This window comes from Mus caroli, unplaced genomic scaffold (genome assembly GCF_978045245.1).
Source record: "Mus caroli unplaced genomic scaffold, Mus_caroli_1 scaffold_2, whole genome shotgun sequence".
In the NCBI taxonomy this organism is placed as follows: Eukaryota; Metazoa; Chordata; class Mammalia; order Rodentia; family Muridae; genus Mus; species Mus caroli.
In genome coordinates this window covers 64888832-64915092 of record NW_028227257.1, presented here as the reverse complement: position 1 = coordinate 64915092, position 26261 = coordinate 64888832, and the positions used below count along the sequence as shown (strand labels likewise).

Sequence of the window (26261 nt, the reverse complement as noted above, 5' to 3'; positions counted from 1 at the left end):
AGGAAACTCATCAACTGCTTGTCACCTTCTTGCATTGTAACCCAGTGGCCTGTTTTGAAAGTTAGTGAGTCTTTTACCTATGCAGTATTGATTTGAACCATACAAACCTTCAAAATGTTGTCACCTTTCATTCTATTGTATGAAAAAAAAAATCACATTTGCTAATCTCATCAGTGATCTCATTAGAAGTGTGTAAGATTTGAAGCTGTCAAGCTATAGTGATGGATATGAGCTTTCTAATATTAGAATTTTCCCTTGGAAGCTCAAATGTTACCATTGGTAACACTTGCTATTAGTTGTTTTCCTTGAAATGACAGGCTCACGTCATTTGTATCTGAAAAACGTCTGCCAGATACCGAAATCTAAATAATCATATTTCATTCATTGTTTATTCAAGTAAGAATTGTATTCCCTGGGAAAGAATGGCTAGCTCAGCTCTCCTTCAGGTGAGTTCCTCCACAGAGGTACCACACTGTCTTGCTAAATGGTCTTTGTATTGACGTCTAAATTCAGCATACAGAATTCTAAGAGGATGTGGTTTAATATGACAGATTAGTGCCTATTCTAAAGTGAAATAGCCATTTTACTTTTTTAAGCTGAGTGAACGTGACTTGGAATATGGCCGTAGTGCCCCGGCCTCAGTTTGTGGTTGGGTGTAAGTTAAAGAATCTATCAACTTGAGTGAGCGTTGGGTTATTGGAGGGACTCCAGGGAGGGTAGCTGGAAGGGGATGGAAAGGGGAAAGTGAAGAGTTGGAAATTTATCTACTGTAGTATACAATAGGCACAAATATCAATAGAATAGAAAGAAAAGTAATAATTTATAATTTTTGTTAAAAAAAAAAAAGCTTTGACCTTGTAGACCCTGAGAGGGACTTGGGGACTCCAGGAGGCCATTGGTTACACTGAACATAACCACTGACTGTTTCAGATCAATGCATATTTATTTCTGAAGGCTGTTGATGGGTATGGAAAAGTGACTTCCAAGAAGACTGCTATTTTTTCACCTGCAGAACATAGGAATATCTGTCTCTGCAACTTTTGCTGGCATTGAACAGTCATTATTTAATCTTTACTGTGTTGCATTAAGAATGACTTCTGATAATTTGAGTTTATATTAGCTTCTTTTTTTTTTTTTTTCCATTTCTCAGGATCAAATCAAAGTTTTCATCCAAGCAAGAACAGTAGTATATCTTTGGGCTATAACTGCACCTAGTGTGTTTAAAATTACAATAAGTTATAAGATATGTATAGTTTTTGTTTGTTTAATTTTCCTTTTACATTAATGGAGCCACTTAACTGTTCTGTGCCTGCCTTTCTGTGGGAGTATTTGTTTTTATGAAATTATTATTGGTTGGATGTGCTCATGTTAACGATGTTGATTTCTTTGTCTTTTTTTGTTGTAGATATTTTCTAGTTTGCTTTTAAGTATTCTGATTTTAACTCCCTTAAATTTCAATTTATGCTTTTTTTCCTTTGTTTTTGTTTTTGTATTTCAGACTTTTGAGATAGAGTCTTTCTATATAAAACCCTGACTGTTCTAAAACTCATTGTATAGACTAGCCTGACCTTGAACTCATAGAGACCTACTTCCCAAGTACAGAGATTAAAGGTGTGCACCACCACACCTGGCTCCTTTGTTTTATCCCTCCAGCTCTCACTTTGTTGATCAGGCTAGGATTAAACGCTTATGTGCCATCACTCCTGGCTCATCTTTAAATTCTGTTTGTTTGTTTGTTTGTTTGTTTAGACAAAATTTCCCTGGCTGTCCTTGAACTCACCTTGCAGACCAGGGTGGCTGGCTGACCTTAGCCTCTGGAGTGCTGGGACTAAAGGCTACCATGCCCCCACTTTCCATGTGTAGTCTTCCCAGTTGCAGTTCATTTGAGATCTGCTTAGAGGCATCCATGGAAGTTCTCTCCAGTGTTAATTTTATTTATTTTATGCTTCCAGAGGGAAGCCCAACTTCCTAGGGATTTTTTTTTTTCCGCTGAAATTGCAAAGTTATGTCATTTCAAGCCACCTCATTGATTTTAGGCACTCCTTTTTAACCTGTCCTTAGAATCCTCTCCTTAGCCTGAGGGATATAGGCCAGGAATACTTCCCCAGCACACATGCATCGGCTCTGGGTGCAGTTCTCAGCATTGTTTAAGAAATACCATAATCCTCCACTTACTGTGAGGAGCTAGAGCTTTGCGAGCTTTGATACTTTACATTTTGAAATCCACCCTCACTCTATTGTTTCTTCTCTGCCATTTAATTGTAGTGAATCTTTCTGCCTTTAGCAGGTCGGGTGTACTGTGTGAGTCTAGTACCGAAAGCTATTGTCAGGGCTGTATTAAATGTCTATGTTTTATACTTTATCTCCTGGGTTTCTGATTCAGGAAGACACTTCCAGTCCAATCAAACTGTTCGGTTATATGCTTTCCTGCACAAACACTCTATCGTAGATATTATATGTATTTGTAAATGAGTTGAACTTAAAGAAAATTTGTAGTATTCCAGAGAGTACCTTGTGCCCTTTCCTGTAAATGTTAACATTTTGCATGACCAGTGGACCAACTGTCAGAATTCAAAATGAGCTTTAACATGATTTAGTCAGTTCTCTTGCAGATTTTTATTGAACTCCACAGTTCTTACCCCCCTCCCTGCCCCCAACATGCACAAATGGCCTGTTCTGGCACCATACATTGCCCCTTAGTTTTAACACATCTAGTTCTCCAGGATGTGATATTTCCTGTTTGTCTTTCATGATTTTGACATGTCTAGAGAGAGTACTGATCAGTTGTTTCCAAAGAGTCTCTCTCTGTATGCTTTTTGCTTTCTTCTAATAGATTTAGGGTTGGAAGTTTCAGCAATCGAACCCCAAAGATGGCATGACCTTCTTAGAGCATAGAGTCAGGGCATATGATGTCACATCTCTTCTTGTGGATGTAATTTCATGCACTTCAGTATGGTTATGGCTCTTGAGTGCCTCTAGGGTAAGGTTGCTACTACTCCTTTTAGTGACTGCCTTTGAGATACAACATACAAACATCTTGTGTCTCATCACGCCTTTACTGTTCCCCCAGGGACCTGAGCGTCCATCAGTGGGTCTGTAACAAAGCTCAGTAGTTATAGTTACCTAATAGTGGTTAGGTTTTCATCAGACCACTATTTCTACTATTGTAGTTTTATGGGAAATAATCTTACAGTAAGGCCATGATATTCACTGGTATTCGCAGAATTTTCCGCCACTTTATCTTAGAACATTTGATCTACTGTAATTCACTATGTGGTTATGCCATTTGTTACACAATTTGGATTAAAAAAAAACAAGGTGTGTTATAATTAATTTGAGTAGTCTATAGCACCAAGAAAACAGATTAAAACATAACTAATAGCTATGCATAATAGAATTATAGAGTTTTAGAAATTGAAAGATTTCTTGAACAGGTTCTGTCTATCTGTCTGTCTGTCTATCCATCCATCTATCTATCATCAATCATTTATCTATGCATTTTGAGGTTTCATTTTGTTATATAATCCTGGCCTGGCAGTCCTAGCTCATGGAAATCGGTGTCCGTGCTGGGATTAAAGTGCTGGGATTCACACTTATCTTGAAGTAGTAGTCGTAAGGAGATAACATTCCTTGGGAATTCTTTCACTAGTAAACTAAGTCCTCTGGCACCAGCTTCTGTTTCTTTTTCTTTTTAAAAATCATGCATTGATTATTCAGTTGCTTTCTGAATGAGTTACAGATTAAACTTTTAAGATCATGATTCTAAACAAGTATCTATATATCCTCTTGCTGAGTCTTTACCCTCAGGCACTGGCTCTGCTTTTTCTAATTGTGCCTTCCAGATTTGTAGGAATAGTTTTTCTGTGTTGGTCCCAACATCTACTATTTTTCCATCCTTAGATAGTAACATGGGCAACTGTTCATTGATAAAAATAGCTTCAATTCCTGCTCCAAGTAAAATCTCAAAATTAGTAGTTAAAAACTGGCTACGTCCCCTCTCCTTAAATATACTGAGCCATCTTCTTGAGATCTTCATCTGTCTTTAGCTAGAATACTGGAGTGAAGGATGGAGTGAAGGATGGAGTGAAAGATGCCTCTGCTGTACCTCTGCTGTGCCTCTGCTGTACCTCTGCTGTGCCTCTGCTGTGCCTCTGCTATGCCTTACGTTGAATTTACTGGTCCTTGGTGGAGGTAGGGGTCCAGTCTGGTTAGTTACAAAGTAGCACAAAATATTACTTAATTTGTATTTATTGGAAGTGTCCAGGTTTAATTTGGTTCAGTCAGGCATGGGCCACTGTTGTATTTGGAACAGCCCCTGTTGCTCACATAGGATGTGTTTTATGTTGTCACATCTTCTCACAGAGCATCCTTTGTTTTACATTCTTGCTTTTTGTAACCATTTGTCCTGAAGAAACCACATGCTAGTGTAGGTCTTTGCTCTTTCACTGTAAGAGGAGGAGACAAATCTCAGAGCTCATAAGTAGAGGAAATGGGATTCAAACTCAAGTGGAGTCTGTCTCCTGAATCTTATTTCCTTGGTCCCTGTTCCTTAAGGTCATGGTGAGCATTAATTAACACAGTGTGGGTGAAACACTTGGTATAGTGTCAAACCGTCAATATTATAAGGACTGTGAGTGGAATTACTGTTAGAATGATGTCATTTGTCTACAGTAGGTGAAATCTCCCAGTGATATCATTTTCAAGCGTACACAATTTTGTGTTGAGACAAAAGGAAGTAGATTAGCAGAAAATAGAAATATTTATATGGACCAGCTGGTGAGGTGATGCTGAATAAATAAAATTTGATTATCTGATATTTCAGTAAATATCAGAAACTTGCCTTTTATATTTTAGTGTTTCCTAGTTGATTTATGACACTGAACAACTTTTTGGCTTTGATTCACTGATTTTTAGGAATTTCAGTGAAGTATTACAATGTATTATTAATCTCTTAGGGATTGGTTTACATAACTGAAATAGTATTTCTGTTGGCCTTGTTTCTTGAAATTGAGTTGAGCGGTGGTTCTTAATTTGTGGTTGGTTTTTTACACTCTGATAATGTTGTGGTGAGCCTGACTTCCCGAATAAAAGGTGACAATGGCTCATAAAGGGAGAAAAAGGCTTTTATTGAACCTGAAATGTTGTTTATGGCTCTGCCAAAGGATTACAATTAATTGGCAAGACATTAAAAAGTAGTATTAATTCATGTATTCTGCAACTATCTAGATCTATCTAGGTAGGCTTCTGTAGCAATTATCGATTAGGATGGGCTGTCTGAGAAGTAGTGAATATGATTGTCTTCTAAAGTGATTTTTTTTTTATTTGTAAGATTTCAGGTTCTGATTTTGTTGTCATATTGTAGGTTAAGTCTCTGTTTTTCTGAGAGGTCATTTTGCTTCTGTATGGCCTCTTTGCTTTCTAAAGTAAGTTTAGCTGCAGAGGTGAGATAAGTGTGGATTCTTGGTAAAGGAATACTTAGGAAAACCCTTTGATAGCATCATTTGATAGATGCAGACACAGGAGGATTGTTTTTCTTATTACTTTTGTAGGGAGGATGTTTATGTTATTAGAATACTAGCTTCATGTTAAGTCAGTGTTCAGGCATCATACCTCAGCTTTCTCAGCAAAAGCCTGTATGAGAATGGTAAAGGAGAGAACTGCATATTTCCTTAGGAAAAACAGATTGATGGAAGTATGAGGCAATAATATTTTATTATTTAACTTTCCATAAATATGGGCGTGAATTTACTATTGGTTTTTATTACTCTTTGCCATACTGATTAAACTTTCTTTAAAGACAGAACCATATGTAAGTAATATGCTACAGTTAAGTCTGAAAAGTTACCTTCATAATAAAAGTCATGAAGGTTACAGGGGCAGGGTAAACACTAGTTTTTGATGTTGTTGTTTTAATTGTGTTATTGAAGGTAAATACTATCAAGCATTTCATGGAACTGACTTTCTCTTTCCTACTGATAAAATGCGACACCTTGTGCTGTTTTATAGAGCACACAGTGGCTGATATGAAACCCTAACTGAAAGAGACTAGGGACAGAGATGACTGGATGTAAGACTGTGGGCTTCTTGTCACCAGAGGAGAATGATCTGTGCATTGGAGATGGTTATTGTATAGTGAGCTGGTTTGTGGGGACACAGCAACAAAGCTGGGTGCATGTTGACCACAGAGCCACCCTTTCCTGATCAGGAAGCTAATACCAACTCCAGCTTTCCTTTCTTCCCACTCCTCTGTCCTCACGAGGTTCATAGCTAACAGTCCCTCAGAATCCAAATCATGGCAAGGGCTCCTAACATGGTTTCCCACCCAGAAACTTTTTTAAGTGTTTAAAATGTAGTTTAGATGCCAGATATGTTTAAAACTATTCAACTTTGCACCCTAAATTTAAGAACATAAGAGTAAATATTTTCAAACAATTAAATTCATGTAGAGAGAAAGTCAAGTAGATTCATGTCTTTTGGTGCCATTGTTCAGTCAAATATTGAGCTGTTGTCTTTCTCCAACTAAGTGCTGGGTCCTAGTCTTTTTCTGTGATTGTACTGGGAGCAGAAGTCATGTCTAAGCTCCAGACTTAAAATACCCGGTGCATTGCCTCTGCTCCGTGTCCTTTTCCTCTTAACTTACTTACATTTTTTTTTTTTAAAATGTCATTGTTATGACCTAGGCTTTGCTCTTGGAACAAGAAAGAGTAAGCTAATCTAACTCTAATCTTATGTTTATTCTGTTCGAGGAAATGGGCGATAAAGCAGACCCTGGGCATTTACAAGGGTTATCATTTAAGGCTGTTGAAAATCCTCAAGTTCTCAGTTAGCATCTTGTAGGATATCCAGAGCCTCCAGACCTGCGGGATGAGAGTATTTGGTTAAGCTCACTTATCAGCCAGTTCACTCACTGCTTCCTCAGATCAGCTGTGCTGGATGAAAGATTCGGATGCGCACACAGCAGGCTTATGAGTCACAGCCCATCATGCGTATTTGTAATCACTCTCAGGTAGTGGGAACCAGGTCTATAGAGATGGAGGATAAACACCTTGGTTTGACATTTGTTCTTGTTGGCATGCTGTAGTCCCCTGAGACCCTGTCGCCGCTTGCTTCACAGTGACTCTGACTCATAGTGGAATAAGACTCTTGTAAGTGTCTCATGTGGAGATAGGATCTCAGAGGTAAAGAAACATTTAATCAGCCTCCCTCCAACCACACAAGAAATTAGACTGGCAATAGTGTTTTCAATTCTTTTTGTTTCTGCCTATAATTTCTTCAAGCTGCTATCTTTTGTTTAAGGGATATTATTCTACTATTTGTTTTTACTGATAATATTGGTAGGAAAGCTATAAAATTTGGTATTAACTGACACTTCAGGCCTCATTTAGCTAAGATGGTAAATGGACTGGGGCTATGAGACAGACTTCATTGTATAAAATTTAAAGAACCCACAGACTCTTACAGCCTGTATGTATCAGCCTGCATGGAACACACAGCTCATAGATATTATTTTCTGACAGGTGAAGGTAAAAGTTGTCTAGATTTGTATTTTCTGCAGCCAACTAATAATGTGTGGACATATAAAGATAAAGCTACCATTAACCATAAATTTGCATTAGGAATTTTTATTTGCACTGTGGTGGGCACATTTGTTACCTATGTGTGCAGATGATAAACAGTGTTACTGCTGCTGTTATTTTGGCTCTAGTGGCCTAGAGTGAATTAGTGTTGGGTTCAGGTAGCATTTAGAACTGGTCCAGTTCATTAATGCTAAATGCAGAAACTTGTAGAAAAGTCCTTGCTTTCTCTGTTTGCTTCTGCAGGCAGAACTCTTCATGCTTGCTCTTCAGTCCGAGAACCCACTGCCCGCACACCAGTGCCCAGGCAGGTACCAGTGACAAGAGAGTGAATGCAGTGGGCCTGCTTTGGGTTGTGGCAAAGGAAAAGCAGGATTCTGTGCACTGCCAGGGCAGCTGCTGCTTTGTACTGCAGGGCTGTGGTCCTAACTGCTGCCAGGACTCCTCCTTAGGCATCCAGTCTAGAGATTACTCCCCCACCTCCCAACCCTTTTTTTTAAAGGAGAAAAAAAAAAATCCTGAGTGTTTAATGTTTTCCGTTTGCTTGAATTTTTAAAACACCATGTGGGCCAACATTTTCCTGGCCAAACAGAGTAAGTCTGTGGGCTGAGTTTGGCTGATGGCCAGTGAGTGCTGGAACTGTCTCTTCTTGGCTCCTGAGAGTTGATTCTAAGTATCTTCTCCAGACCCTACGGCCCATGCTCACACTGGTAGCTAGCAGTCTGTGGTGTGGGTGCTTATATCACAGGAAAATTCTGCAAACCTGGGCTCCCCTTAGCCCCAGCCTTGAATATCTCCAAAGGCAGTTGTTTAACTCCAAATGCCATAAGGCTTTTTGTACTTATTACACATTATATAGCACTATAACGTGACTTTTGCAGACGTTTCTTAACCTGATTTGTTCCCATTGACTTGCTTCAGGAATGGTGCTCAGAATTCTCCCATCTGCCCTTCATTCATCCTTAGTGTTGTATTAGGCTGTTTCCTCTTCATATGTGATGTATACATTTCCAGACTTGCATCATCACAGTGCCCAGGAGCAGCAGGTATTGTAATATGTCTCACAGTGGACATTCGATTGACCTGCTGTTAAGATCATTTCTTCCATGTCTTCTTCATTAAGCCATATCACAGATTTCTTACTTAGGATAAATAATTAATCCCTTCAAAATAGATGAGGTAAATTTAAAGATGTTATAGTTCCTTTTAGCAGGGATTTGGAAATGTTCTACCGGTGTTATACTTGAGGGCTTATCATGTCAGAAGTTATTCTAGAGAAACTTTAAGCTTGGTGGTTACACTTTTAATTACTAGTTATTCCAACATAAGAAGTAATACCCTGCCTAGCAATTTTAGCGAAAGACAATGGCGAGTTTTCAAATTAATTTAGTGCAGTTTTCTAGAGACTCAAGTGATATGTTTCTTCTTCTCTTTTAACATCATAATTATTAGTAATTAGAGTAGATGACGGGCTGAGGAGATGGATGGCGTGGTGGAGAATGTGCTTGCTATGCAATTGTAAATATTGGAGTCCAGGTTCCCTACATGGAAATGCTGGTTTGGTTTGGTGGCCTACCCATAATTCCACCATTCAGAAGGTGGAGGCAGCTGATCCCCAGTAAGCTGGTTCATTAGGTTAGCTAGAACCTAATTAGGAGACCCTGCCCCAATGAATAAGGGGATTGCCATTCAGGAAGACTTCCAAGTTCCTACAGAACATCAGTGTCAACCTCAGGCCTTGACACACAAACACATACACATACACATACACAAACATATACACATACACATGTACAGGTACACCACATGATACATATATGAAAATAATAATGTATTTTTTTAAGTCTATGGGGCATGATTGTACATTGTAAAGTGACAAAAGGAATCCATTGGGAGTGGGCTCACCAGAGTTCCAGCTGGGTGTGCTACTGAGTTTGGAGAGTTGTAGCCTGGCCTAGACCTTGGTTGGTTTACTTAGCTTTGCCTGCTTGGTTAATTATATATAATTTTATAAATTATGGGCCCAAACCATATTACCACATACCCAACGAGGCTGTGAGAATTTTTTTTTAAAGATTTAAATACGTTGGTTTAAAGAACTTGATTCTTGAAAATAAACATACAGATGTGAGTTCTTGAATTCCTTGCCAAGTAACCTATGATGGGTCCCTACCTCCCTTGATGAAATACCTTTATTTATGAAATGAAATCATTACCAATTCAAATGAGAATATGTAACATAAAAAACAAAAGTCTTGATACCCTAGCTACCACCGAGCTTGTTATTGTTACTATTATTTATTCAAGGATGTTTCTCGAAGTGCTTTTCAGAGTTGTAGTAATTAGACATAGAAAATTAGAAGTGAAAAGAATTTGCCTAACACCAGCCTTAGTTCATTCCTCCTCCTCCTCCTTTTTGTAAATTGTGCTGAAATCTTGATGTCATATTCAGTTGCTTTTCTTCCCCCAAACAGTAATGTTATATGAACAGTACTTAAGGCATCAAGAAAATAATTACATGAGAAAATACTTTAAAATCCTCAGCTTTTAACATTATGATCATATCCCTTTAGTTTTGAGGTTCTCAACCTTCCAAATGCTGTGACCCTTTAATACAGTTCCTCTTGCTGTGCTGACCCCAACCATAAAATTATTTTGTTGCTACACTATAACCGTAATTTTGCTACTGTTATAAATTATAATGTAAATATCTGATGTGCAGAATATCTGATATGCAAACCTCCAAGGGGTCGCAGCCCACAGTCTGAGAACCTAGGGAGCACTTCGCAAATTGATAACAAGGTGATTTGTGTGTTAGCAGGGTGTCTGATTGAATTCCGTTTGGATTCTGAGTTTTGCTTATCAGGAGGCAGCTATAATCCAAAAACTGTGTTTAGGTGTACGTCCTCAGGACATAGTGGACTCAGTCATCACACAGATGTGGACTTTGGTTCTAGTGTTTAATACACGCATTAATCAGCTTTGAAGAATGTATTTCTAAATAGGCTTAAAGCCATTTGTTGTACTAGTACCACTTATGTGAAGACTAGTGGAAAATACAGTGTTGCAGAAAGTTTATAGAGATTACAGTTACTACTCCTTAAGTCTTCACTTTTACTAATACGTCCTTTTCTAGAATGCTGCCTTTTAAGATACCCTGTAATTTCTGTACTTCCCAGTTGAGTGATAATGACTTGGGCAAGACCTCACCCCTCTTTCTTTTCTACTTCCATCACAGAGAGTCCACTACACTATATCTTAGGTCAAAAGAGAAACTCTCGGAGTTAGATCTACTTCATTTCAACTGGTTCAAATAAAAGTGTTAAAATTGCTTTAATGATCTTTGTCCCTTTACAAAAACAATATTTAAAAACTTGAATGACATTGACAAAATGTTGCCTGCAGCCCCAGTCTGCAGAAGTAAGCCATAATTATACTGCAGATTCTATGTCTGGGGACTCTTATTTGCCAACTGTCTCTTCTGAAGTGTTAAGACTTTATTGTTAAGTGTTAAGACTGGGTAGCTTTATTTCATCTGGTGGAGGTGTATAGGGAGTGTAGTTTTGGCACATTGTCATGGAAAATATTTTATTCATGTGATAGCTTTTTAGACAATTGTATTCTGTACTGTATTACAGTGGCACAATAAATTGCTGAATAAACTGTCTGCTCACTATGACTTTAGCATGAAAAATTTGATGCATAGCGTAGGAGAGGTTGGAATATATCAGCCTTTTCTGACAAGGGACTTTGAATTTTGACCTAATATAGGTGACCTTTGTGCACAATAAAAGTGAGCTTAATCTCAAGGTTAAGGTTGAGGTGAATGGCAGGGCATGGTAGGGCGCCCGCTGCAGGGAGCAGCTTCTCAGCCTACCTAGCTGTTGGCTAAGTGAGACCCTCACACTGTTATTTTCTTCTTAAAAATTAGAAAAAATTAAAAGCATATCTAGAAGATTATTTCTAGCACACTGTTTGGCTGTTAAACAGCATCCTGGTTCTTCAGGACTCTGCTCTCTCTTTAATTGTGTTAAGTTCTACTGGTTTTGCATAGATTATGTCTGAGTGAAAGGTTGGAGTGTGATATTGTCTCTCACAGATAAGCTAGCTAGCTAGCTAAAAATAAAACATCCTATGGCTCATAAAACAGATAGCTGACATATATAAGGTTAGAACTGAAAATATATGTTCTTTTAACAGGTTTTTTTTTCCCCTTTGAGAAGTTGAACCTTTGTCACCAAACTTTAGAACTGTCAGAAGATTTTAAGTGGTACATGGCTTTGTATAGATTGTAATTAAGAGGTCTTGTGTGAGTTATTGTTTTAAAAGGCTATGAATTATAGGTTGTTTTTATCCAACCCCCCCTCCAGAATTTCCTCTGAAATATGTTGGCTAATCCACTTGCATTATGATACAATATAGGATGATGTGATAATATAAAATATTTTTATGGTTTTTGTCTGCTATACCTAGAAGGAAGATTGTTTTGAAACGTGAATTTCACTGTTAAACCCTTTACTACCAGATACCTTGTGTGCTTTGTCAGAAATAAAATGTTAGCCAATCAGATATTAGGAAGAGGCTCTGCTCTTACAGTATCTGAATACCTATTGAATATTCTGCTCGAATAATTGGTTGGAACAACAGATAGTTGAAGAGAGTGTCAGAGGCTCACATGGAAAGAACTTGTCCGTTTTTAATCGAGCCTGCAAAATCTATTCCCCAGGACTGATCAGCTCTGAAGGGCTGGGTTTGATGATCAGTATGGCAGGAAAGCACGCTTTCCGGACATAACGCATTGACGAGGCCATCCATCATTTGTTAGCATATGCCGAAATGTGGGCTGTGTGTGCAGAGGCCTGTGATTTAGTAAATACTTGGGAGATGAATAGAGCTTACACACAGGGGAAGATATTGCTGTCCTTCAGCAGCCTGAGACCCAAGCTCCTGCTGGGAAGGCCATCTGACAGCACATCATCAGTAACTGGCCTGTCACAGTCAGCGGTGCCCACCGACCATCGCCAGTATATTAAATGCATTTTTAATATCTGCTTGAGTAGATTTAATGAAGAAAATTTAGTTTCCATACTCCGAGCACTGCTTCCTTGAGTGTTCGAAAGCCTGGACTCTTTTCTGCACACAAAAGGGGGGAAGATCATGCTAACAGTAGATTCAAAAGGAGTGCAGCTAAAATAATATGCACGCATACAAAAATGCTTTTTATCAGAATGCACATCTTGTTTGTATAAAAACTCTTTAAAAGAAAGAAGGAAGGAAAGAAAGAAAGAAAGAAAGAAAGAAAGAAAGAAAAAGAAAGAAAGAAAGAAAGAAAGAAAGAAAGAAAGAAAGAAAGAAAGAAAGAAAGAAGCATGCAAGCTGTAGCTTTGGGTTAATTTCTTAGCCTCAACTCTCCTTAGAAGCTCTTTGTGTGGGATGGTTCAACTTGTTAATGAAGGGGTGTAATGTAAACCTATGGCTTTGGAAGGAACCGTCCGAAGGCCATGCCATGATGCGCACGGGTGTCAAATCTGTAGTTAAGGAAATTCACCTTTCGGTTATGTTGTGTTTTGAGACATTATTGTATGGGCCTTTGGGTTGTTACCTAAAGATAATAAGGTTTCCTTTAGTTTGCTCCTTCTGAGTGATGGACTATTGAACGTTACTTATTAACTTCTCAATCAGTATTTTTTGTTTGCTATCACATAAAACAGTATAAAAAGAACAAAAAAATCAGCATTCTACTTTCTTGGACTGTAATGTCTCTTTAAAATGATAATTTTAATATGTTCTCTTTTTTTGATTAGGTAAAGTATGGACTCAGTCTCCAATGAGTTTCAATGGCTGACATTATTTACTACAAAACAGCAAGACAACCAATTAGATATTGTTGCAAGTGGGCACTTTAAAGGTTTCCCTTCTTAAAAAAACACAGGAGAATATGCTCTGGTGTTCATAGAAGCAGCAGCTAAGGAATGGGATCTATAAATCTGACTCCTGCATGTGTCAAAACAGTAATGTATTAAATGCATATTATTATAAAAATTTAAGACATGTCTTAAACACACTTACATTTTTATAACACATGGCAATATTAAATAATACATTTCCTTGTTAGCATCTGTTTGCCGTCATTGTTGGCAAGACCTGTGATTTATTGCTTAAATTAATGACCAAGACCGTTTTGGACCTGATATATGCCCCTAAGCTTATTACATCACTAAATAAAGTAAAATGTATGTGCTTGTGACAAAGTTATTTTTATAATTGTTTATCCCTTTAAAGTGCTCCATTCAGCGATTCACTGCGAGGTTCACAATGGTTGGCTTGTGACCAGAAAATAATCTCAGAAAGGTAAAATATATTTCTTGTCTAGAAATAAAATGCCAGCGTGATGGTGATGATAGGGGACCCAGCAAGAGCATGCAACACTCAAAACCCTTTCCTTCAGTGCTCTCTGGGAACTCTTACTGGACCACTTAACACACAGCCTCTCTGCCTTCATGCCAACTCTCAAGCCTGCGGATGCACAAGCTCACCTTTGTACCCAGCCATGCATGTGGGCCAAGTGTTTCGCCCTGACCCCAGACCACAAGGGTTAACTCTGTCCTTAGCTCAGTGTTCTGCAGGTGCCATTGTTGGCACACCTTAGACTAGGGTCTTTTCCTACGTGCAGCTCGGAGATGGGAACTTGCTGGTTTCTGCGCTGAACTCTGTTTGACTTCATAGCTTTATCTTTCTCTTTTGAAGATCTGGTGTGACAGCCCCCTGTGTATTTTTACAGTGCCCTGTAATTCATCGGAAGGCACTCTGCCACCCGACTTGCTGAGTGGTGTTATATGGCTCCCTGGTCTTTCCCTCCACAGGGAAGTTTCTCATTGACTCTCAGCTCTCCTGTCATTGGTCAGAGAGGTGGAGATCTTGAGAGCTTAAGTCCTGCTTCAGGACTACAGTGTCTTGTCTTGGAACCGATGGAGCTCCTGGATGTTAGCTGTATTACTGTGGGAGGCTATTTTTATGGACACCTTGGAAGAGTTGGCATTTCACACTCATAAATGGCAGCAAACCCCAATTCCTATGAAAGGTACTTTCTTCTCCTGTTTATCTGATATCCACTGGATTTCCACCCCCCCCACCCCCCCAGTATTCATTTCCATTGAAGTTGATTGGATAATCTTTTTAGGAGTTTGCTCAAAATTTATTAAAGCGAAGAAACAGATTAAAGAATTAACAAAAAAACAAAACGAAACAAACAAAAAAAAAGAGCCAAGCCAAGAAGTATTCATGATTTTTTAAAAAGACTTACTAACTTTCCCATCCTTTTCTCTCTTTAAAAAAATATAGTTTTTAAATTTCATGTTTGACTTTTTTAGACAGTCTTTCTTTGTACACTGGGTTGGCCTTGAACTTATGATCCTTCTTCTCAGCCTCCTGAGTGCTGGGATTGAAGTAAGTACTACATCCTTAGTTCTCTGTCCTTTACCTGGAAGACCTGTCTTCCTATAAAAAGCTTAAAATGACATCTTGACTTCTCATTTATTTTCTTCCTTGGTTATGTCCATTCTGCCTCCTTCCTTCTTGTCTCCCCTCCCCTTCCTCTCCTTCTCTCTCCTCTCTTCCCCACCTCTCCCCTCCCCTCCTCTCTCCTTCCCTCATCTCCCTTTCCCTCCTTTCCTCTCCCCCCCCCCCGCCCCCCGCTTCCCCCACCCCTCCCTTCTGCTCCCCTTTGCTTTCCTTTTCTGGCTTCCTGTTTTGTCTGTCCCTCCTCCTACCCACCCCCCTTTATTGTCTTTGAATATTACAATAGATCCACTGAGATTTTCTTTATCAGTTATAGTCATGTTTACCTGTCCACACAGAACCTTTCTTTTACATCCTATTCAGTGCACTGTGAATTCCCTTGGGTAAAGCAGTGTTTGGCTCTAATTTTATTTTCTAGCTTTTCTATTTATTACCTAGGATCGTATTGTGTCCCTTCATGCCTTTGGTGAATTCTTGCTAACTTTCAGATATGGACCAGTGCTCATTTGTTTTAATGATCCCTTTTGAGGAGGTGACTTCAAAGTGGGTTTGTTCTTGTTGGCCACTGTAGTTCTGTGTAGTAGCATACAAAAAATTTAGTAGTGTTTCCTGAGATTGTTTCTTAAGTTCTCACTCTGGTGTCAGGGATATTTAAGTCCTTTTTAAAAATATGAAAATATTCAATAGGCAGTTAGGATTTAGTCTAGTGTTCTTGGTCTTAGATGAAATGAAACAGACCACAGACTGCTGTAGGTGCATGTGTTATATTTTAGCATGTGGAACAATGGCTGTGGAAACCTTTACCCGATAATTTTGTGAGTTGTACTTTGTTGTATAACTCTAAGCCTAATCAAAATAAATCTTGGGAGGTGAGTAAATATTTTCTGTGCATTCTCTCCACTTTCAGAAGCAATGTTCCATCTATGAAATGTTAGTAAGTACATTAAATAAAACAATATGATGTACACTATGTCAGATGTGATAAATTATTCGGTACAGAACATTTATACAACATATGTTGAGCTGCTACGTGAACAGCTTAATGACTATAAATTATGTTCATCTGCATTGCCATTTTTTGTATTTTGTTTAAAACCACACCATTTGCATTATAGATCTTTCTACATTTGGGGTGGGGAGAGCAGGGCTAAGAAGAAGGCATCAGCTTCTTAAACGTGCAGGTCATCTCCGTGATGTTCTGACAGTGAGCCGGGGCTCCTCAGCTGTGCCGTGTACATAACACAGATGTTGGGGAGTCATCTGTCAGCCATGCCTCTCCTATGGAGTTAAAGTTCTAGAGGGAAAAGAATTTGACACCCTGCTGTCACTGTTACATTTTCACAATAGAAGAGCATGCAAATATTGAACCTCCTGCTTAGCCACAGTGTCCTGTCTAATGTCTGTGCTGGTTAGAATAAAAAATCATGGGTGCATCTTGGGCTCGGAGATCTGACAAAGGTCATGCTATGTTGGGCATTTGAATTGGAAATTGTCTGGACGTAGATTTTATAAAGCTCCCACTGTTGTGTGTGGGGAGAATTTCTACAGGGTTTTGTCCCTGGAGAGGCCTCTTAGGCCCTTGCTGTCCTATGAATGAATTTAGATGTGAGGGTTACTCCTGCCTTAAAACTGTTAAGTTCATTTTGCATACATCCCTAGAGAGAAAAACTGGCAGATGCTTTTATCTTGGAAGTGTTTAAAAGAAAACTGCAGAGCAGGAACAAGAGAGAAAAGGGGCCCTGTGTGGAGTCCCAGAACATTTTGGAAATGGCCAATATGCAGTTTTCATCAGTATGAAGGCGGGGTGCAATATGGTGCCTGTAGCCCACCAGGGAATATGAATGTTGATTAAGCATTCTCCCAGGCTTTGAAATTCTGAAAGCAGTGTCAGAATAATGGATGTTGAGCAAATGTCAAGCATTTGTTAATTTCTCTGTTATTTGGAGTTTATCTACCATGATCAATCAAATAAACTAGCGCTTCTCTCTTGTGGCATGTGTCATTGATATGGTGATTAGGTGGCTAGAGAGACCTTCTGCTTTTTTTTTCCAGGTAACACATTATAAATGAGCAGAACAGGGCTTCTCAGTTAAATTTTTGTTTATGATTTAAATTTGTTTTGAAATTAACTACTTTGGCTTCAAGGTGATACTAAAAGAGAAAAAAAGCCACTTGTCCAAGTTATTCTCCACTGTCTACCATTTGCAGCCACCAAGCTGGTGTTGACATCTGTGGTTGCCATCTACATACAGTTTTCAGAAGTTTATAAAACTCTGATACAAAACTGTGTGAAAGAAGCTGACCTGAAGAAACCCTAATCCCTTAGCATTTGTAGGTAGAGTTTCCAGTTCATTGTCTCCTCACCCCTACAGTTTGGTGATTAGCTCCAATTTAGATACTGGTTTTTATTCTTTAGGGGGCAGTAGACAGATCTCTTTCACGTGGTCTGAAGTAATTTTCTCTTGTTATTTTTGTGCTGTTTGGATGGAGAATCAGCAAAGCCTTTGCAGCATTTGCTTAAAGCACCAGACTGTGCAATGGTGATATTTAGAGGCGGGAAGGGTAGTTTCTCTTTAGAATGTGACTGACATCACTAATTGGGGTTGTATTATGCCTTGACAGCAGGCTCCCTGCCCCTGAGGTGGGTAAGTTAGAAGGTGGGGATCTTTATGTACAACTTTTTTTTTTTTTTCTTAAGCAGGAATCCACACAGATTTGTGATTAGAGATTTCGCCTTTTTCTCTTTTTGTCATGTTCATATGATGATCCTAGGCAGCTAGCTTACATGATTTTGAAGAGACAAGTGCATGTCCACAGATCCTGACCATGTCAAAGCAGCGCATCTGGAATCTATGGCATGGATATCTCTGCAAATCGGGAGCTTCTAGAATGATCTGCCTTCTGTTATTTAGCCTCTGAGCTTCCCTTCAAATGATTCACGGCTGAGTATCCACAAGACATGTCCATAAAAACCACACTAATACTTTCTGGTGACGTCTTCTGCCAGCATGTCCCAAATACGTCAGTTTCCCAAGCAGAAGAAAGGTTCTAGCTCCCTCATCATCTTACCTATCTATTTTTAGGCACTTGGTTTTAGTCTCCTCTGGCTATCCCGGCCATCTTAAGTGAAGTCCTTGTGTCCTGCTTGGTATGTGCTGCTGGTGAACTCCATGTTGTACTCGTTCAGCATCATAAACCAGACAGCAGGGTGCACGGGCAGCAAGCCTTTGAGTTTGAGCGGTCAGAGCGCCCCGGCGTTGCTAACTTGCATCATTTACTGAAAAACTTGGGTTTTCATAAACATGCAGCTCCAGGGTGTCCTTTTGCATTGACGAAACTGTTTTTCCTAGTTGAGATTAGAAAGGCACGGGCAGCTTTGTTTTGGTGTTGAGAACTGCTGTATATTAATTTAAGGAAGGCTAACTTTGAGCTGCTGTAGTTCTTACCCATGTACACTCTGAGGGCGTGATTCCCAGCCAGCATTCAAGGGGCAGGTTGAACAGTCCAGTAAGGGACACAAGCCCTTGCTCCCAACAAACAAGCTCCTGAGTGGCTTGCCTTCAGCCTACCTCTGCGGATGCCCTCAGATAATGGAAGTTTTATCTTCTGTGTTCTAGTTGTAAAGAGATGATCTGTTTTTTAAAAAGTCTTTGAATGAGTGTTGTTTTCTTCTAGAAACAGATTCTAATGATGGCCAAAATGCCTATGGTACAGTCTTGTGTATTTTCATGGGTGACACTTCAAAAATGGAGCTGAGAAGAAAGTTATCCTATGCTTATTAATAAGCCTACTCTCTTTCCTTACTTATCAGCCCTTGTGTTACATCCCTATCCTTTTCTCTGTGCTCTTCCAGCAGAGATGAACTGGCAGACTTGGAGACATAGTCCCTCCTACTTGCTCCCTCATCCTTTTCTCTGCGGGTGAGTAGCAGACCCTGAGGAGGAAGGAAGGAAGGGAAGATTGTACAAATATCGCTAAGATATCAATCTATGCCTTGAGTATTAGAGAAGAAATTCAGAATCAGACTTTCTATTAAACTGTTGAAACTTCTTGGTCTAGAAAGGAATACGTTAGTAATTCAGGAATTGCATCCTGTAGTTTAAGAAGCATTCTCATAGAGCAGTCTCCTTTTCCTTGTGCTTCTGGTTGATGGGCTGGGTTTTGACATAGAGCTTACAATCAGGCGACACTCACCCATTGAATGTTTTAGATTCTTTCTTATTTTTATGTGGACTTTAATTTGCCGAAGAGTTGCATTTATTTAAGAAGAGTGTGAAGAAGTTAACTTCTGTTACATCACTAAACTTATGGTTTATCTCTGTTCAGAATAGACCCAATGTCTTTCATAGACTGGAAGAGCTGCAAAAATGGTAGGGAAGACAGAGCGGTGGAAAGACAGTTACTGTCAGTTTCTTCCTTAGCACAGGTGTTGTGGGGGCGAAGAACATCCTTAATGCCATCCCCACAACTCTGTGTGTGTGTGTGTGTGTGTGTGCACGTGCACATGACAGCTAAAACATAGAAAATAAAAATTTCAAATGAGTAACCCTCCCTTGCTGACCACCCCTCAACAAAGCAATTGCTGTGTATTTGTGAGACATTAGCCACTCCATACTGTGCTGGATGCAAATTGATAAAACATGCTTTTGGTAATATTTAAACCATAGAGACAGAACTTTAAGTAGATATGAAAGTACAGTTAAACGCTAATGCTCAGCAATTCTGAATCTGGTTGTAAAGCTTTTACACCAAAATGTTATTGCAGTGTTAGTTCCCTGTAGCAAATGATGAAACCTTCAGACTTTCTGGGAAGGAGACAATTAGTTGGGGTGTAATCTGAACTTGGGTGTCTTGCCTTTGTGCTCCAGTTCCACCCTGAAGAGGGTAGTTCTGCACTTGACACATGCAAATGCTAAATAAGGCAGCAGCATGAGGTCTCTGTCATTAGCAGTAATTTATGTAATGAAAGCCACCTGGCTGTTTTTTATAATTAATTGCTTGTAAATAATAAATTTAAATATAATTTATAGTTTTCTAAATTTGATTACTATATAGCCCCAACAGCAAACCTAAAAAATAATGGCAACTTCATAATTAAATAACATATTTTTAAAAGTAAATGTGTTTTGGAGAGTGATGGAAATCTCACCAATCCCCTTGTTAGCCTTTTCTCTAGTTGAGATGCTGATTTTGTAAGTCTCACTAATTTAACCTTTGTATTGTCACTTCAGTTGATCTTTGAAATATATTCCCACATATAATTTAATACACAGAAGAAAATAGACTAATTAACACAAGTGAAGTTAACTCTACTGAAAAAAAATGTGTTTAAGACTATGTTATAAAATTTTGAATGTATTTGAAGAAACTTTAAATGTGGGTGAGGCACCTATGGTGGTTTATTAAACACTGTAGTGACAGTAAGAGGCTTTGCCTGGGAGACTTATTAAATACTAAAGGTAACTAACTATTCACTTAGGAAGGCTTTACAGTATATCTCTGCGTTCATGGAGCCAGATGTACTAGCTGCTAGAGAGTTATTTTGATGCTGTGGCAAGTATTAGTGTTTCACAGGACTCAAAGAGAATGGGGAATTCTGAGCCCAGTCCTTGGTCTGTCATTAAAAGAGAAAGAAAGGAAAGACAGAAAGGGGTGGAAGAAAAAATAGAATTTATGGTTTATTTTTAAGACTGACAAATATGTTTACTGACACATATGAAATTTTCTCAAACTTTATACATTGGATGTTTAAAATTAATTTCTCTTTTCTCAATGTATCTCCATTTAAAACTATATCCTTCAAATACTTACATTGTTATTTTGCCATATAGCAGTAAAGTTACTGCCATTGTCAATTTATGGAATGCATAGAATATATTAGGATTAATAGATTAGAAAATTATATAGCTCTGAGCTATAAACATAAATTAGAAAAATTCTCCTCCATATGAGACTGTTAGTAAGTTGTACCATAATTTAGATAAATCAGTAATGCTGTTTCATTAGTTGAATCTAAATTTTTTTTTTTTTTTTTGATCTGCAATTCTCTATGTTCCTTGTAGAAAATCAGCTAGATCATGAAGAGCTTAGCTTTGTTAAATAGCAGCCTTGCACACTGGCTGCTTCTGAGATGGACGAGTCAGTGAAGTTGGCCCTGTTTGCAGAGCTTCTGTCTGTGGTCAGTGTGACCACCATCAGTCACCTCAACAGCTGACATCATACTTGTTCAGTGCCTGCTTCCCAAGGCCTGGAATAATCCCTCAAGAATTCAGAATGTTGTTGACTGCCCCCATTTTCATCACTGAAGAAAGAGGCTTTGCAACAGGTGCAGGGGGCTGGGGGGAGGGAGGGTACTAATTGTAGGGTGTGCTTAGTCTGACCAGAAGGGAGAGTGACTCCAAATTTGGTATCTTAGAGAGTAGAGTGACCTTTTAAAGTCCCAAGATGAGAATTGCCAACAATTGCAACAGGCTAATTATACCCACCAGGAGTTGTGAAGTGCTTTCAAGTTTTCCTGTACACCTAGAAGTTCAGCCATTGGTTTGAAGTCATTAACATATGACAGATGCACTCCCCTTCCTGGGTTCCTGCGATAAGACTTGATTGTAGAAGTGGGAATTTGACCACAGCTTATCCCTTGCTTCATTAGCTTCCTTACAAACAAGCAGGGTGGGGTGTTTTGGTTTTCCTTTCTTTTTTTTTTTTGACTGTTATCTAACCAAGTTCCACAATTCCCGAAGCCTCTTCACTTTCTGCAGACAAGAGGTCACAGCAGATAACCTCGATGCTGATTTTCCCAAAGCATGTCACACATGGACACTGCTAAATGTCCTTTGTATATAAATCCATAGTATATTACACATATGTTTAATGTATCCCTAATTGTACCTTATGTGAGCTTGGATATTTCTTTTTCCATTTATATGATTTTTAGATGTAGCAGCTTCAGTGTAACTTCTGGGTTGGATTTATTTATTTGTTGTCCTGGTGTGTGTGTTTCTGAGGATCCAGCCCCAGGCTCCCTATAAGCCAAGCAAGTGATTGGCCAATTTCGGTTGTTTCCTATGAAAGGTACACACAGTGCTTTTTGGCTTAGATGATAACTGAATATGTGACTTCTATGTGCATAGATCTGACCACTCTAAAGTTGTTGAGAGCAGAGAAATGAAATTTGAGTCCCTGGGCTGACCGGCTGTTCCCGAATAAGGAATAAATGGGATAGGTGATCACATGTAGAAGGGTGAATATCAAGCACCAAGGGGCCATAGGAGGTAACCCCAGAACTACAGCTCTTAACTGAAATGGCTTTTCATTACCTGGTTGAAAAGCACCTAGAATATGCCATTTAGGATTATAGTGAAAAGGCTGCTTCTGGGTGACACCAGTCTCTAGTAATTTAATTTCCCTTCTTGGTATCTTTGTATTTTATTTCACAGTGGACTTTCTTAACACACACTGAAATATTATTTCCAGTTCTTTCCTGTTGGGTTAAAATCTGTTTATAGGAGTCACGCTTCCCTTAAGCTCTGGGGTATGATGTAGATTTTGTCTTCCCAGAGGGCATACTCATGTTTAGTTGTGTTCCCATCAATTACCACCAAGGCCTTTTTGTGCAATTAGGGGGGGTGGTTAATTTACTGTAAGTAAAGTTACTACCTGTCTAGGGATTAACTGATCCAGGTTGGAAGTCACAGACTTTTGAGTTTGGTTTCAAAGCAGGAGTTGATTTCTTAACTCTCCACTGCTGTTTTGGTAGCAGTTTCTGGGTTAGTTTGTGATCTTGGTGACAGCAGGTGTTTTCTTGGTTCTGATTATCAAGGCTGTATAAACTGTGTTGGATAAAATGATAAGTGTCATTGGAAAATCCTAGCAACAGGTGCCTTTGCACTTGATACCATTGGCAGGGAGGGAGCCGCAAGGGTCTTCTGCTGTGTCCATTGTTGACTGTCTGTCAGTACTCAGATGGCTAGAAACTACAGCCAGGATGCTGTTCAGTTGATAGCTGATACCTCGGGGAAATGAAATCTGCAGGAAAATTAATGCTGGACCTCACAGAATATAAAGATGTCATTTTACAATGTTTAAAGCTAGCTATGGAGAATAGCAAGTTCACTAAAGAGTATTTGTTGTTAAAAAGGTTTTCAGTGTAGTTGAGTATTTGTTGTTAAAAAGGTTTTCAGTGTAGTCTGTGCCATGAAGTGACTTACTTCATGTGACCTCAATGAGAGAGGGAGTACATTCCATATGGATCTTCACTTCTCTGGGAAAAAATGGCCCAAAGGAATCACAACCAACTTCTTTGACATTAATTGGTCTTTCCTTACTCTTTTTATTTTATTTTACTTTATTTTATTTGTAGGTAATGTATTTATTTTTAATTTTTACTTTTAGTTTTTGAGTCTTACTGTGTACTCCTGGCTGACTTGTAGCTCCCTATGTAGACCAAGCTGGCCTGAAACTCCCAGAGATCTGCCTGTATCTGCCTTCTGAGTGGTGGGATTAAAGGCATGCACCACCCCTGCCTGGTTAAAGTTTTTATTATTTAGTATGTTTTTTATAAATTGTTTTTATTTTAGACAATATGTTAAATATTTAAAAAGACTTGGCAAGAAGTTTCTTGAATACAATTTAAAGAGTTAGTTTAGTGTTTTAGTATTTTATTTTTAATTTTATCTTTTAAAATTATGCATATAAATATAGCTTGATCATGTCATCTAAACTAAATGATATTTTGATATGAGTTGCTAGTAAACTGCTATAATTAAAGACATACAGATGAAAAAAGCATGATCTTGAACCATAATTGAAATTGTACTGAACCAGGGGTCATCAACTTGAAAGGGGAAAACCTGAACTGAGTTCCATGTTTTTTTTTTTTTTTTTTTAAAGATTTATTTATTATTATACATTAGTACACTGTAGCTGTCTTCAGATGCACCAGAAGAGGGGGTCAGATCTCATTATGGGTGGTTGTGAGCCACCATGTGGTTGCTGGGATTTGAACTCAGGACCTTCTGAAGAGCTGTCAGTGCTCTTACCCACTGAGCCATCTCACCAGCCCCAGTTCCATGGTTTTAAAAGTGTGAGCTATCACATGTGGTCGTGAATGAACCCTACTTATAAGGTGAGCATTGGGTAGAGTCCCATCTCCGTCCCAGGCCACGTGTCTAAGGATTCAGAAAGGCCAGGAGGTCTGGCCCTTGCCTGTGTTTTACTACAGTCTTCGTGCCATGGGTCTGGGCGAGTTGCTTCCTCTCTTGCAGTTTTCATTTGTCTGTGTGAAGAATGCTTTCCTCCTCCTTTTTTTTGGGGGGGGGGTGTAGTGGAGATCACAAGCAATCCATGGAAAGGCTTTAGTGCCATGGTGATTCCCTGCCAGAGCTCCGAAAGGAAGTTTTCTGCAGACTCTGGGAAGGACGTTAAATAAGTGAAATGGAAACAACTTCATCTAATGTCTGACTCAGTTTAGAAATGTGACTTTTCTGAGAAGGGTGTGCACCTGGGCCTTTCCTGGCTGAGTATTAACTCAGGTGACTCAAAACTAAGATATGTTGCTGTGTAGTTTATAAGTACTTTGAAAAAAAACAGGTCACAGCATTAGGTAATGTGGGAAACTTGCAGTTGGAAAGCAGGTCTTTTGCATTGAAGACAAAGCAGGTGACAAGTGCCTTGGAGCACAAGTGTAATTGCTTGTTGAAACAATGCTTGCTGAAAGTAAGGAGCACGGGGACAGCCGCTTGGAATTGTATCGTGAAGAAGCATCTAACTGCTTGCTCTTCTGTTGTTTTACTTCTTTTAAGTGACTTAAGTCAAGGTAGACTCTCAAATTATGCTTTTCTGAATCATTTCAACTATGTCATGTAAACAGTATGAATGTGTGCTTCTCTAGGCCCTTTAAATGCTTGCAGTTAGTGATTTGTCTCCTTTGGATGACTAATAAGATAGTGGCTTTTGTGCTATTTGCTTTATGGAAAAAAGGAATAGCTTTCTTTTACATTGTTATTATTTTTTTTAACCACACTCAATTGGATTGATTCACTTGTAACTCTGTGTGTGTGTGTGGGGGGGGGGGCGCACTTGCCCGTATTTTATGTGTAGGGATAGTTGGAACATATGAAGTTTCAATTTTAGTTAGATTTTTATCTTGTGTTAGGCAAAGATATCTGCCCTTTTTTATGGCCACTCCCTCAAGAAATTAAATGTCCACAAAATTGGTGACCTGTTTTTAAAAGGACTTGTAACATCTTTCTAAATGAGAAATCATTCTAGCAGTACCTAATATTGGCAATTTTCTTCTGTCTGCTTTTAGAACTTATTGGCCAACCAGGTCAGACATTATTAAAGTTCAAAGGGCCCAGAGGGAAAAGTAATGGTTTTGTACTACTATGAATTTTAAATGTTGCCATTTTCTCCTGTTACAGCATCATCTGTTCTCACATGCCACTAAAAATGTATAGAAGTTTTAGACTAAATTCAAAGTCAAGGTTATAAGAGTCAAGATGCCTCTTGCTCATTCTTGTAGGCATTTGCTACCTACATTATCGGCATCTCACCGTTTAGCGAGACCCCTTTCACACTCTGAAGAACTTGCTATGAAGATGGCAGGATGTGTTTGCTGGGGGCAGGGAGATGGTAGTTTGCTTACCACTTCTTGGAAATGCATATACAGCTTTAGTCAGAGAGTCTGTTCTCACAGAACACTACAGCTACAGTCTGTCCTGACACAGACTGGAGTCCTTTAGTTCTGGCATACTGTGTTTAGTACTTAACAGATGTAATGCTCTCTCATCTTTTTCTCATTTTGAGGATTGAACTCAGGCCCTTGCATATGCTGGGCAGGCAGTCCACACCATCAGCCCATAGTACTGTTGGAAGATACAACTCTTGGGAAGGCACGGACGCACACATGCACGCAAACATTTGTTGGATTACTAAGGGGGATGTGCTGCATTTTTAGTAAACTGAATCTCTGTGTTGTACATCGGAGTGTGACTGGACACACCCGGGTTCCCACCACTTCCTAAGCTGTTCCAAAGCACATTACTCACTGAAACTGATAGCTGGTGACTTGTACAGCCTTTCTGTGAGGTGGGCACTTTGTAGCACCTCAGGCCTCTTTCCTGGCTTTGCATTTCTGACTGAGTTAAGAGTCAGATGTGGCTGGCTTTC

General features: G+C 39.0%; 1 protein-coding gene across 9 annotated transcripts in view; it reads left to right on the top strand.

Moving 5' to 3' along the window:
* Nucleotides 1-26261, top strand: part of Cdin1 (CDAN1 interacting nuclease 1) — a 207646-nt gene that overhangs the window by 3006 nt on the left and 178379 nt on the right. The window contains exon 2 of one of the 9 annotated variants that reach the window (XM_029473866.2): nt 18949-19012. The exons of 6 other annotated variants lie outside the window; for them this stretch is intronic. In XM_029473866.2, coding sequence (XP_029329726.1) covers nt 18951-19012 — 62 coding nt within the window. In that variant the 5' untranslated portion in view covers nt 18949-18950. Of the gene's footprint in view, nt 1-18945; nt 19013-24816; nt 24907-26261 lie in introns of those variants that run through there. 2 more of the 9 variants (XM_029473865.2, XM_085834575.1) reach the window with 2 other exon arrangements.